Raw genomic sequence first — 14,860 nt, 5'->3', positions numbered from 1 at the left:
TTAATTCCGTATGGATTTGCCATCGATCAAAATTATATCTTTGCTCTGTGCATCCTCTGTGAACGTATTTATTCTCTGATGCATTATGATACGTTTTCTTGAACTACTTGTATGTGGTGGACTTAAGGTGCATCTTGTTGAGGAACTTTTCTATGTGGGAATGAAATTTCTTTTATAAATTGAACAACTTTGATGGTTTTACTTAGAATTGTTAAACATGTCTTTCAGCATTTGATGGTCGATCATGGAAGCTGAGTCACCAGATTGGTGTTGCCTTACAGCCATTAAACAAGACTGTCTTTGAAGCGATGACCGACTCGAGGGGCAAAGCTGGGATCAAAGTTCATGCTTTAAAATTCCAGGTCCGTCTTTGAACAAAGGTCATAAACTTTCATAACAACGTTTCGTAAATGTGAGAGGTGAAGAAACGACTTCTCAGAATGATAAATTAAAAATTAGGTATTTTAATGGGATGTTGAAACATATTGTTTAACGAAATAAAAGCCAAACAAAATTTCAGCTCACTTTCTCCATATCATGTTATGGTTGGTCTTCTCAACTAATTATGAATCTTGTGTATATTGTTTAGCATTTTTCTTCATTTTGATTTGTTTTTTTTTGTTATCTTAAAGCAAAGACCATGCATCTAAGTGATATCAATTAAAAAAAAATTGAGAAAATTGAGATGATATGTCAATGTACATTTTGGTATTTCTTTACAGCATGCATTAATTTGTTGAATCTGATTTGTTTACAGTCTACTAACTTGTATGGTCCAAATTCCAAGCCCTTAGGCATCAACTTGACATTGCGTTTAATACGTGGAAAAGTGAGTTTTCTATATTAATTTCTTTTCTTCAACTGAAAGTCATGTTGGGAATATAGCTGACTCTATGAACATTTTTGTTAAAAAACCTACCATGTTTTTCTTCTAAAGGACCTCTTTAAGTTTGATGAACAATTTTACCAGGACTATATCAAGTATTACTCAAAGTAGGATTGCAATTCATGAAACTAAAGATGCCTTGTGCGAATATTTCCTACCCGATGAAAATTAATGAGTGAGCCATTAATTTAATGAATTAACATGATTCTCAACATTCATATCGTCCAGATATTTGAAGTATCAGTATTCATCACAAAAACTTTAGAAAACTTGATATGTTCCGTCAGCTTCAACTGTATTTGCAACTTGAGTGTTTTTTATTAAACTAAATCTGCTACAATAAAATTCTGCCCAGATTATCTTATATATGCAAATTAGGCATCAGGAAACTTCTGTGATGCTAATGCCACTCTACACTGTCCTCCCATATCATGCTTCAAGGCACCCATACTGACAGTATGAACAGTTTCTAACCTTTATCTGATAGAAAACATGATGTTTGTACTGACTGTACTGTCAGTATGAGTGCTTTGAAGCATAACATGAAGTGCAGTACAAAATATGCCCTAGCTGACGTTTTGTCAGGTCTGTAAAAATATATAAAAAAGTATCATCTGTTGTTATTTGCAAGCAACTTGAAATAAATATATTTTTTCTTGCTCTTGTTTTTTAACGGTGGAAGACAATGTATTATCGATAGAATCACATCTTTTAATTCAAAATAAAGCCATTTGGTTTTGTGGCAAATTTTTAGTGATTGCTGTCTATAGTATGTCTCTCTATGATTCTTCTAGAACATAGAGTCTGCAATATCTAGCTCTTCTCCTGAATTCTTGCCGAGCCTCGAGTCATTCTGCCATCAAGAACCAGCAGCCGAAGAGTACAAGAAACAGATAAACAGAACAGAGGATAGACTGAGGAACAGACTGTCACCAATAATATCAAAAACACCCCTCCCCGTACCCCTGAGACAACCCCAACCATCTCCTGCCTGGAATGGATATAGAAGACTCAGGGTATGTTACTACCATTCTGATGAGTGCAAAGTTACTGTCACCAATAATATCAAAAACACCCCTCCCCGTACCCTTAAGACAGCCCCAAAAATCTCCTGCCTGGAATGGATATAGAAGACTCAGGGTATGTTACAACCATTCGATCAGTGCAAAGTTACTGTCACCATTAATATCAAAAACACCCCTCCCCGTACCCCTGAGACAACCCCAAACATCTCCTGCCTGGAATGGATATAGAAGACTCAGGGCATGTTACAACCATTCTGATGAGTGCAAAGTTACTGTCACCAATAATATCAAAAACACCCCTCCCACGTACCTCTGAGACAACCCCAACCACCTCCTGCTTGGAATGGATATAGAAGACTCAGGGTATGTTACAACCATTCTGATGAGTGCAAAGTTACTGTCACCAATAATATCAAAAACACCCCTCCCACGTACCTCTGAGACAACACCAACCACCTCCTGCTTGGAATGGATATAGAAGACTCAGGGTATGTTACAACCATTCTGATGAGTGCAAAGTTACTGTCACCAATAATATCAAAAACACCCCTCCCCGTACCCCTGAGACAACCCCAACCATCTCCTGCCTGGAATGGATATAGAAGACTCAGGGTATGTTACAACCATTCTGATGAGTGCAAAGTTACTGTCACCAATAATATCAAAAACACCCCTCCCACGTACCTCTGAGACAACCCCAACCACCTCCTGCCTGGAATGGATATGGAAGACTCAGGGTATGTTACAACCATCCTGATCAGTGCAAAATTGTGCATCAGTTTTTTGCTGTGGACCAGATTAAAAGTCTTTCGGGGGCCAGAATCGGGTAAATGAGGGTCCCTGCTTTACAACGATGAATTAATTCAGAAAACTAGTGTTGAAATTTTGAAATGAACTAGAAAAGAAAAAAACAACATGTCAATGTTAGTCATTATAATTTCTACTGGTTTTTCCAGTTCTCAAGATATTTACCTTTAAAACATGCAAAATGTCAGGAATACTCATTTAAAGCCGAGTCAGTGATGATGTCAGATCAATACTAATTGTTAATGTTAATTATCTTTGGTTATTAATTGTAATAAATCTGTCAAAACGTGCAAATTTTCTTTAAATTTTAAACAGTTTTTCCTCGATTTTTTTTGTAATATATTGTAAGAGATCTTATTTACAGTATCTATTAAGTTTTGCATTGCTTCTAAGGATCTGGGATATGGACTAACCACTTTTGTTTGGTTTTGCTGCCTCTACATCTTGTGTCTGTGAGAACAATTTGTGAGGGATAAAAGTGTTATAAAAGTACAAATATAGGATGATGGGAAGTGGTTGAAATGAGTATAACAGTCTGTAAAATACCAATGCTAAAATCCTTAAAATTACATCACCTGAATGGCCCAGGTAGATTTAACAGAAACGGTACTGTTTAGAATGTACACTCATTATAAAATTTTCTGTAACCATGAAGAATTATATAGACTTATGATCAGGCCTGTTGGGGGGGGGGGTGGGTTAAGGGGGGCTACATCCCTGGGGCCTGGGTCAATTTGGGTCCAGGAAAAATGGAGGGAGCCTGAAGCCAAAAATATAGATATATGAACAGCACCATAGGGGGACCTGTGGGTCCTGCTTGTGATGTGAAGTAAATACATAATTGATTGAGGCAATTAGTATTCAAGATGAAAAATGAAATAAAATAAAATATGAAAATGGAGTTCAAAGTAGATTCATAAAATTTTCTTAAGAGACAGATAGCCCTTGGGTTTCGTGCTCCACTTTTTACCTGGTTGACAAGGGTGTCAAGGTCCCTCAGGAAAATTTTTATTCATTGGGCCCCCATTTTGAAGTCTTCATTTTTAGTAGATTATGAAAATAATTAAGAACGCATTATTCATTATCCCATACTTTCCTAGTCCCACTAATTGACCCCGTTCCCAGAGCTATAACCTCTGACTTCTCTGGTCAGGCCTGACTCCAAACTGGCCTCAACTGTTATTTCATGCTTTATATGAATATACACTGAGCTGTTGCATTCTACAAACATTTTTGTTACATGGCTTAAAAGTACCTTTATCCCTCTCACTATAGCAGCTTGGTTCCTTCAGTTACCCCTTTTCCAACTAGTGTTCTGTATATATACTCACAATTTTCGCATGACATATACATACCTATAGATATTGTTACATGGCTTAAATGTACCCTAAATTTGTCCCTCTCTCCAGCAGCTTGGTTCAGTTCCCCTTTCCCAACTAGGGTACCGTAATTACTCAATACTTTCACATGATAAAATATATATACAGGTCTAGAAATTGTTACATTATTTAAATGTACTCAGCAGCTTGTATCCCTTACCCCATTCCCAACAAGTGTCCCATATATACTCAAACATTTTCTCATCAGTATTTTCCATGGCTGTTTAGGCCACCTAAACAAACTCTTCTGATCATCTTTATTAATTATTCTTGGAATCTTGGAATCAGCTGATAATGCATCCTCTCATTATGTTTCTTTTCTTGGCCTTGAGCTATGTTAGATTAATCCTTCTTGTACAAACAGTCTCTATTCAGTAGTAAAAAAACAAACAATGGACTATTTAGAGAGCCATTAAGTTTGCTCCTGCACCCCCTAACACAACAATAGAACAAGCCAAGCGTGTGGTTGTTTACAGTAACCATGACAACCAGTAAATTAGGAGGTTAACTCACTGACCTTCCATGTGAGGAACTTGGTGTGTATTGTCGTCCCTAAAACTAGTGTAAAACTTGCAGGTGGATATTGAGAAGCTGAGCTGTAATCTGTGACCACTAATATTATGTTGTGGACACCCTGACTTGCTAGAAGTGAACAGTATATGTGTTTATGACATGTGTGTTATATTTGTTACTCATTCAGTTTAATGGATTATTCCTGTCGTATTGGAACAAGTTGTTTCACTTGAACTTACTCCTTAGAAGGGTTCAGTTATAAAGTGTTAATGTAAGTGTTGTTGTTGTTGTTGTGCATCAATCCATTGGGTATATAGACACACCTTGACTTTGTGCAGGACTCTTCTGTCAGATAGCTGCTACTGTAGCTACGCTCATAATAGCTGCTGGCTACGCTCATTATTAGACTCCTCTCAACGATAAATTTAACTCTGTTTTCTTGATGGATTTGAAGAGATGGTTTAACACTCTACCAGGTTACAAAATATTTCAGCCATCGAAAACTGAAGTTTGCTCATCTGTCATGTAAATTGGAAGAACATGTAAACTCTCTCATGTCATGATGAGAACATGCAATAAATATGAATTTTCATTTGACACACGGAAGGCAGGTGGCATTACATTTTGTTATATATTAATCAGCTGTGTGCATTGATCAGAGTTTGAGCTCAAATTTGGCACATTGATGCAGGATTTGGAAGGTGGTAAAAACTTCTAAATTGGCTGAAGTCTTGTCATGTAAACAGTTTTACAATGTTGAAAAAGATTAATGATCACTGTACAGTACATCCCAGATGTCTCAGATAAATTACTGGTTTCCTTGCAGTGAAGAGTGAAACTCTTGGAATTAATTGCAGTGATCATCAAGACATTTAACGACTCAACGATACTGATGATCAACATTTGTCAGTAGTGGACTCTATTCCAGTTTACCTGCTGTTTTATAATCACAGTTTTTTTTTTATTCTGGTTACAGTCAATGTCAAAGAAATATTTTACCATTTGGAATGCAAGTCTTCTTGAAAGCTTTATATGAAATTGATAGCGAAGACGCATCAGATTAGTTAAATTATTCACACTTGTAAAGCTGTGGTTCTCTGCCTGGTCTCTCTGTAGAGCCCAAAGCAATACATGAGCAAAGGTCCTACTTGTTTCAGGATGTATGTGTAGCGATATAGAATTTTCTCTTCTTTGGAATACAAAGTTCTGTACAATTGTCAGATTCTAATCTGACTTTATTACTTTTTGAGATGGCTACAGCATATTACAGACCACAGTCAACACAGGTAAAGAGGTATTCTCGTTAAATTTATTGATTTTTGCCTTCTTTTTCTTAATGATCATAGCATATACATTTGCAATTTAAACTCAATTGGAGAACAGCCAATTGAATTTTTAGCAAGATTTTCAAAAGTTACCTGAATTAGTAATACTCAAATAAGAAAAGCAGCTAAATAAGGAAAAGAGAGAGACAACAAAATTCATGTACCCCATCGTCCAAAAAATGAAATGGTTGCAGAAAGGCTAAATGAATTGTACATGTCAGTGTATATCTGACTGCTTGAAATATTGCAACATGTTGTGGCTAACCGTAACCTGTAGACTGGGTGAATGAGAGAACTGAATCGTTTTTGTCTCTTTCCATTTTCGTAAAATGAGAGGGTTTCTTTCAGAGACCTAGAAGTCAAGTGAACTATTCTTTTGTTATAACCTGCAGCCTAAGATTGACAATGCCAGTACGTCCTCTCCGCCTTACAACGCCATGCAGAATCTCTTGGATAGGGTGGTCATAGCCGATCAAAAACATGGGGATGAGCTCATCCCAACAAGATTACCACCAGAATCACTCCAATCTGCAAGGTACTCTTCATGTCTTTATGTCTCTTTGAGTTCATTTTCTGTGTCAATTTTGATAAGTCGAGAAACACTGAACGAAAGAAAATATCACATGATTTTCAGGCAAAGCCCAATACTGTCCATGAATCCCATGGCCAGTAATTAAATGGCATGCTTAACGATCTACCCAGCAATTGATATCAATTAAAATTTTAATGGGAGACATGCTCCTACAGCGGCCACACAGTCAGTACCTTAGTGTACCATGATCAGCTACAGAAGTGAACAAGAATATGTAATGCCAGGCCAGTAAATGCTAGCTGTACTTTTGGCTCAATCTAATTACTAATTAAAACTTTGTTGTCTAATTTATCCAGATGGAGTAAACAGACCGCTACAATTTTGGTAGATGTGTGTCATCATCATAATTGTCTATAATTAGTCCATTAACTCTAGATTAAACATTCATTTTTTTTTTATTAAGGCTCGTTAAGCTGTGGTGCAAACATGTTTTCTGGATTAATGAGTTCCCTGAAAAAGCTATGTATGCCTGAGAGCTATATGGGCAGGATGTAACCATCTCTTTTGTGTGCTATTAAACCACAGTTACTGTGTGCTTCTGGTTTTAGTATGTTCTGAACACCACATCGTAAAACTGTGTATTATGTTCCCCTTTACTTTTGATGGAGACAGGTTGTCTGGTTTGGAAGATGTGAGTTAATCTAGCTCTTTGGCTACGTTCTCAGCAAAAAGAGTCATCATGTGACTACAGGTCTTGTCTAATTAATATCCCGCTTTTAGTATTGACCAATCTAGCGAGTTCATGAATAATTGAGTATGTTTGCTTAGACCAATGAGATAAGTGTATGAAAGTAGGGTGGGATAGACGAGACCCATGTGCTGCAGGTATTGTTTCTAGCATAAGTGTGAGCGCACAGCCCATGCTCTTTCTCCCTCCAGCCCTTACTAATTAGGTCAATATATTCCTCATAACTCCAGTGAACAAGCTAGCACACTTAGCAACTTCTGTGCTACACTGAGAGACCTTGCAAGAATTGTTAATAGTTGAAGTCCAACTTATAGCTTTGAAAGTTACAAGTATTCCAACTTAACAGTTTGAGGTTAAAGTCTGGTTTTACCCAGAGTATCCTGAAGTATGTATTCATTGTATTTGTATCCAAATTAATTGCTTTCACAATTGAGCAAATTTAAAGAACAGACAAGCTTGATTAGTTTCAAAAGAAAGTTTACTCTTTGAAGTTATTTTGAATTTTGAGCAAATTGCATGGTAAGGAATCCACATGAAGCTAACTGGCTTTCTGGGTTCTTCTTATCAGCCATCCTGTGTTTTCTTTTCATGCATCTGATGTTGTCTTGTCTTGTCTTATCTTTTATGGTGTCTTGGATTGCATTGTATATTGTACAGTATATTGTATATTGTCTTGTATTATATTGTATTTTGCTATATTATGTTTTATACAACACCTAATTGTATTCTGGTCAATTGATTGGTCAATTGCTCGTTGATTGCATGCAAAATCTGCTCTATTCCACTCTATGAAATAGAACCATGGGTTATACTTTTTTGGTAGCACTTTTTTCAATGGTAAGAGAGCAGAGAAACCTGTCTGTTCAAAACAGTCTGTTGGATGAGTGCATTTTACCCATCTTAATATAATATGTTGTATAAAACAAATAATGAATGGTTTCCATTCGTGTAATAGTGCAAATATTTCTTTCGTTGAAAGATGTAATTTGTTCCATTCAACTCGGCTGCGCCTCGTTGAATGGAACATTCCATCTTTCAACTCATGAATATTTGCACTATTGCACTCATAACCATGCATTATTTGTATAATATTGTGTTGTCCTTTCTTGTCTCGCAGCTTGTCTGGGCATTTGTCTCGTCCTGTCTTGTATCTTATATATGACTTTGTGTGCATTAGAGTGGAGTGGATTTGACATTTGTTGTTTTGAATAGGAAATGCAAGAATTAACCAACATGAATCTGGTTACATGCTCTTTGTAAAACCAGAACATGTACCTTTCAATTTCATATCTTTTCTATATCATAGTCACTCGCTACATATTCTCACATCAATTGTGCACGAGATTGAACACAAATAGTAAAACCTATTAAAAAGTATGAATTTGGAATTTATGAAAAGTTTCCAATAAATAATTGAATTTCCTTTTCTGTTCTACAGGCGGCCTGAAGAAATCACAGACCGGTTCACTCGTAGTATCATGGAATCCCAGCAGAGAGAGTTGGACAACTACCGACAGGGGCTGCAGAGGATGGCTGAAGAAATGGTGGCGCTTCAGCAAAGTGTCTCCAAACTGGAGGCAGAAAATAGTGTCCTTAGGAGGCAACTAAATATGCACGAGGATGCTGCCAGGGCACTTGTCACCGCTGAAAACGCTGAAGTTCTGACCAAAGCAGAGTTACTTGATAAATTTGGTGAGGGACAGGGTTGTTTACATGAAAGAAATGCTGTACAAGAGCTGTGAAGCAAAACTTAAATAAAATAAAGCAAAATATACAATAAAATATCTGAAAATATTTCTCATTGTTTGAACAGTTTTAAACTAAAGAAATATCAGAATTCCTAAGTCTCATCCCAGTGGGTCAGCTATATTAGAACAGAAGGCATTTGCAGGACAGTGATATTTAATTTTTCAGTCAACAAATGTCAGTTACATACTACAATTAAACCAACAAAATATTTCTGTTACTGTGGCAGTGAACAAATGGAAATAAACTTTGATATTTTTCTTGCAATAATTGTTCCATTCCAGTTACCTTGAAGCAAGCTCTATCCCAACAAGTTGAAGAAAGCACCAACTACAGGGACAAGGTGCTCAGTCTACAGAACCAGCTCATTAAGGTACAGAAAAATGGGCAATGTAGAGATGCTGTCATTATAACACATCATCATATGCAGAATTTGGGGCTTGAAATAGGGTCCCGATTTTTAGTAACAGTCCCCAGATTTCACGTGCCAACCGATGACAGTTGTCCCCAGAAATGTCCCTGGATTGTACTGTCTCTGGAATATCCCTGAAATTTGCAAATATTCCCTGAATCATTTCAATTTTACAAGTTTGTTTATCATTCTTAGACACACTGTGAACCTAGGCTAAGAGATGATTGTTTACAACTTAGGCTACAAACATAAATATCAGTCATGGCTCACAGAAAAAGACAAACCAGATCATTGATTAATTTCATGTAGCCTGTTATTCATGAAAGCATGATCACATTGCACTCAGTGATGAAAGGCAATTCTAGCGACATTCAAGGTTTTTTGCATCAGATTTTTATCTTAGACAAAATACTTGTTTCTGACTGAGGTGGTCTAACCTTGGGCATTTGAAAACGTTAGGAATACCGAAACACTATGAAAATGCCTTCCTTTAGAAGTACAGTGTAGGTACTAACCCTTGATGTCAGCATGACTGGCAGTTGTAGACATTTTATCCCCAGATTTCCTGGAAGAAATGTGGTCACCGTTGCTAAAAACGGTTCATTCTCTTGATTGGCAGGGGTTCCCAAAAGAGGGCCTACGGGCCAGATTTGACTGGCAAAAGTAATTGCCTGCCCTTAGGGCATGTCTGTTCCCTCAAGGAGGACACAACAAAACTTTAAAAAAGAATATATATTTCTTGACCAAGCATTACAGTGCTATTCACTTACCTATCCCCACATCACCATGGCACTACCAATCTGTTTGTATATTGTCACTTCCTGTTTCCTGGATGTTTAACTTCTTTTTAGTTACTGCACTGCATTATTATTCAATTGATTAGGAATTGTAAAAAAGGATTGTTACTACTCCTGGGCTATGAAACGTTTGTAATAAGTTTCAGTTATAATTTCCAAGTAATGGACTATCATTTAGTGTTTTATTTTTGCAAACAATGCTCAGTTTCATTGTAACATTTAGTTTTTTATTTAATTTTTTATTTTGCTGTTGACCTGTTCAGAGACAAACATTCGTATACAGTATTATAATAAGTAGTCTCTTCTTCCCCCTCCCCTCCCCCCCCCAAAAAAAAATCATTTCATTATATCATTGTTCAAAGCTATGACAAAATATGATGGTTTGTTAGTCTTTGTTTCTTCCTCTGTTTTGATATGCTATAATATGGTCTTTACCGCGGCTATACCTTAAAGCTTGTTTTTGAGTTGAAAGTGTTACATTTTATCAATTCTATTCCATCTTGTAAACCTATTACAGCAATGAAGCTCATTAGATTGTAAATTAATTAATAATTCACTCAATTCAATTCATTTAGTGCAAAATATAGAAAGATGTCTTAGTGTGATTAATTGCAGTCATATTTTTAAGAAATATTCATTAGATTTTGAAAATTGATGATCCCTTCCCGCCCCCCCCCACATGCAAATAAAAAAAGGGGGAAACACACTTTAAAATTGTTATTTTTATGTCTCCTGAACAGCTCAATGACAAGGAAAGAACTTACATACAGCAAGAAAAACAGATGGTTGCACAAACAAGCTTGCTCAAAGAAAGAAACGACAAAATCAAGAAGTTAGAAACCACCTGCCGCCAACAGGAGATGGCTCTGGAAAAGATGGAGAAGTTATTAAAGAGGAGATTGAGCAAAGCTTCACTATCTCCATCAGGTAATTGCTCGTCTCTAACGAATTAATCATTAACCGTTACTAATCTGTTTGACGTAGGCTGGAGAACAAACACGAACGGAGGTATAGATCCACGAGTGTTTGTTAATAAGTATTGAGTGCTTTTCTGATTAGGGTTCCAAACAGAAATATTAAATTGTTCTAAAAAACACTGCTGTAAATGAAAAGAAAGAAAGAGCAAAAATATACCTCTCAGGGAAATGCTGATACATCAGTTTACTCCAAGAACTAGTTATGGAGCACACAAATGCAAGTACACTATTTATTTTCTTATTCTGCTTCTAAAGAACTGAAAAAGAGAGGATAAATTTGGGTTAAGCTATCTGATAAATGATTGCGGTAATATGTCTTGAGAGCTTTCTAAATAATTCACCTATAAAGGTGAAATAATGAAAACGTTGTCTTTAGGTCTCAGTATATACCGTAAATAATTTGATTATGTTGTTGAAGGGTGTGTACCAGGGATGGAAGGGAGAGAGGTGATGTAAAAAGTTAAGCTATAACTTCAATCAACAGATGACCCCAAATTGGGCCTGTGGGTACAAAGTACCTTTCGTGTCCTCAGAGCTAGAATGTTTTGCTGAGACCTTCTCTAGTCAATCAGATTTATATATATATTTTCAAGATGAATCACCAGTTTTTTTTCTCGTAACCAGAAAAACCTGTAGCAGACAGTCCGGTGGTGGATGCCTTGAACATGGAAAATTATTCACTAAAGGCGCAATTGGCACAGATGAAAGCAGATTCAAAACCAGAGGTATTATTTTCTATTCAATTTTTCCTTTTCTTATGTTATTCCTTAACCTAAACCATGATATGTTACTATGTAACCGTCTAGGCTTTAAAGTTAACCTGGAGAACAAACTACGTCATCACCTTGACGACTGTGAAGTGAGCTTACAAGTGGAGACAGATCTAAAGTGGTGGTAATTGGTAATGCTATGAAGCAGAGGATTAAGAGTAGCAGGTTTATAGTAGAGTGTTTGATTTAGTCAAAGATTGTCATTATTGTCCCAAATTTATAGTAGTAATTTATAGAACAAGAGTACTCCTGATTAAATTCCAACAAGTGTTTTTACTGCAATTATTATAAGCATTTTCATCACTTTGATTTTTAATTGGAGAATTGTACCCATGTCTAGGAGTAATGTGAAGGGGGTGCATGCTAAATTTTACACAACACGGCCTTTAAATTAGTTGAAATGTATGAATTGCATTTTGGAGACAAAAAAGCAATGAACTTTATGATTAATGCCAAAATTCACTAATTCCAGAGATTATTGACCCTTTCGAAAGATGTTTTCATGTATCTAACGCAACAAGCAATTCTAGTATTCAAGATATTCACCTAAGTCACAAACTGCTAGTTATCTGGAATGCTCAATATAAGTGATGAGTCCTCTATTTAGTCCAGGCCTAAATGTTGAAGTTAATTCAAGAAATTATGACCTCTAAATGCTCAGCTAAACATGTTTGAACTTTGATAGATATAATGAAGCAGCTATGTGGAGACATCTGACACCATATATTCTTCCCTGACAAGTTATTGTAAATGTTATTTTGATATCTCATAGTATGGTTGTCATGGAATTTGCTTCCCAAGAGCTTAGCTATTGTCTGTGAACTAGACTTGGTAGTTCAGTCACTTCTATTATTGAGCCATGTTTAAATGGTCATTTTTTGCACCAAAAAAAAAGGGAAGAGAAAGGTTATAGAGATACAACCTGGACTGTTAGTAGTGGTTTGTAAATATCTACAACAAATCACAATTTATTTTGTGCAAAACGATCATCAATTGGAAACAAAGATCGTTAGCTTGATGTATTTTATCTACTAATCTTTTACAATAACAGCTAACATCTACTGCTGCTGCAGAGAAGCTAATGAAAGAACTTCAGTTAGAGAAAGCAAAGAAGAGAATCTTAAGCTTGGAGAAAGAAGTGAGTTTCCTCTACTAACATGCATGTCATACACTGCTAAAACATCTTGTACTGTTTCTGTGGAACATGGAAAAAACATTGAATTGGATGTTGTTATTCCTTAGGTTGATATGTAACTGAACATTATCAATAATGTAACATCCTTGATAGCCCATTAACAAGCTATGAAGATAAGTGGGTGTTAATTATATATGGCCCACAAATTTAAATTCGTTCTGCTGGTGTGAGGTAATTTGTGTGGGTTTCTAAAGAAAGAGCCATGACATTTATATGATTTTTTTTGTGTAGGGATATAAAAAAGTGCACGTTTTTAAACATTTCGACTCACATTCTGTCAATTTTATTTTCATAGCTGATTCTTTCATATGGGAAGATGAAGGTATTAGAAATCAAAAGAGGTTAGAATGTTAGAAGAGATGAACTGCAGTAAAGGGAATCAGTGATTTAATGTTGAAATTTTGTGTAGCAGTTTGAAGGCTCTGATTTTGGTCTCTTATAATGTATATAATTACTGTGTAAAAAAAGTGCACTACATGTTTGGACATGTTTGTATGTATAGCACTTTGACATGTTTCATAGCATTTTGTGATGTGATACTGTATAAACTATTCCCTGTGGTAGTGACTTAATAGGTTCCCCCAAAATACTGCTAATTTTGTAGGTTTTATACATCATAGATGCGACAATGATAAAGGAAGCCATTTTACTAGGTTTACATGTAGGGAAGTGATTATTTATTTTTTCCTCCAGAAATTCTAACATAAAACATTAAAGCTGGGGGTCATCTATAACTAAGGGGAATGACACATTAACTATACACTATAGTGTGATGTAATGGAGGGGGGGGGAAGGGCAAAATCAAAGTCATAACAATTTTAACATAAATAACATAATTTGCAATACAGTTCACTGGTAAGATTGTTTGTTCCATTTTCTTAACTTTTCTACTGTGATGACACTCGTGCCAAGATATATCGTCGTAATGTAAACTGCTTGTTAGCATTCTTATGTAACTCAGTTTTGATTTCTCACATGTACACAAAAGTTAATACGTGGAACTGATGGTTCATCCTTACAATGAGTAAATCTGTATATGATGGGCACTAGATAAACAAGGTCTTCTTTAAATATATGATTACAGTGGAAATACGACATCACGTAACTTGGACAGATGTTGGTGATGATATGTGAAAATTTAACATATCTTGTTCTTCCAGATTGTAGAAAAGGCAAGAGAATGGGGAAGAGAAAAAACATCCATGCAACTGAACCTGGACAGTGATAGAGATCCAGGCCGATATCGAACACTCCCGCCTCTTGAACAGCAGTATGACTTCTCATATCGAAATGTAAGTTGAGATGAGCAATCAGTATGTAAATAGCGAACGTATGACTTCTCATATCGAAATGTAAGTTGACATGAGCAATCAGTATGTAAGTAGCAACCATATGACTTCTCATATCGAAATGTAAGTTGAGATGAGCAATCAGTATGTAAGTAGCAACCGTATAACTTCTCATATCGGAATGTAAGTTGACATGAGCAATCAGTATGTAAGTAGCAACTGTATGACTTCTCATATCGGAATGTAAGTTGAGATGAGCAATCAGTATGTAAATAGCGAACGTATATGACTTCTCATATCGGAATGTATATGACTTGTGCAATCAGTATGTAAGTTTCAACCGTATGACTTCTCATATATGAAATGTAAGTTGAGATGAGCAATTAGTATGTATGTTTTAACTGTATGACTTCTCATATCTGAATATAAGTTGAGATGAGCAATCAGTACGTTACTAAG

General features: G+C 36.0%; 1 protein-coding gene across 2 annotated transcripts in view; it reads left to right on the top strand.

Moving 5' to 3' along the window:
* LOC139960234 (coiled-coil domain-containing protein 33-like) overlaps positions 1–14,860 on the top strand; it is a 29,179-nt gene that overhangs the window by 10,946 nt on the left and 3,373 nt on the right. For both annotated transcript variants that reach the window (XM_071958426.1, XM_071958427.1), the window contains exons 10-18: positions 229–362; positions 758–829; positions 6,328–6,470; positions 8,654–8,907; positions 9,246–9,334; positions 10,911–11,097; positions 11,772–11,872; positions 12,969–13,055; positions 14,273–14,404. In XM_071958426.1, coding sequence (XP_071814527.1) covers positions 229–362; positions 758–829; positions 6,328–6,470; positions 8,654–8,907; positions 9,246–9,334; positions 10,911–11,097; positions 11,772–11,872; positions 12,969–13,055; positions 14,273–14,404 — 1,199 coding nt within the window. The remainder of the gene's footprint in view (positions 1–228; positions 363–757; positions 830–6,327; positions 6,471–8,653; positions 8,908–9,245; positions 9,335–10,910; positions 11,098–11,771; positions 11,873–12,968; positions 13,056–14,272; positions 14,405–14,860) is intronic.

This window comes from Apostichopus japonicus, chromosome 19 (genome assembly GCF_037975245.1).
Source record: "Apostichopus japonicus isolate 1M-3 chromosome 19, ASM3797524v1, whole genome shotgun sequence".
NCBI lineage: Eukaryota > Metazoa > Echinodermata > Holothuroidea > Aspidochirotida > Stichopodidae > Apostichopus > Apostichopus japonicus.
Note: the sequence above shows the minus strand (reverse complement) of the source record. Positions and strands in the feature narration are given on the sequence as shown.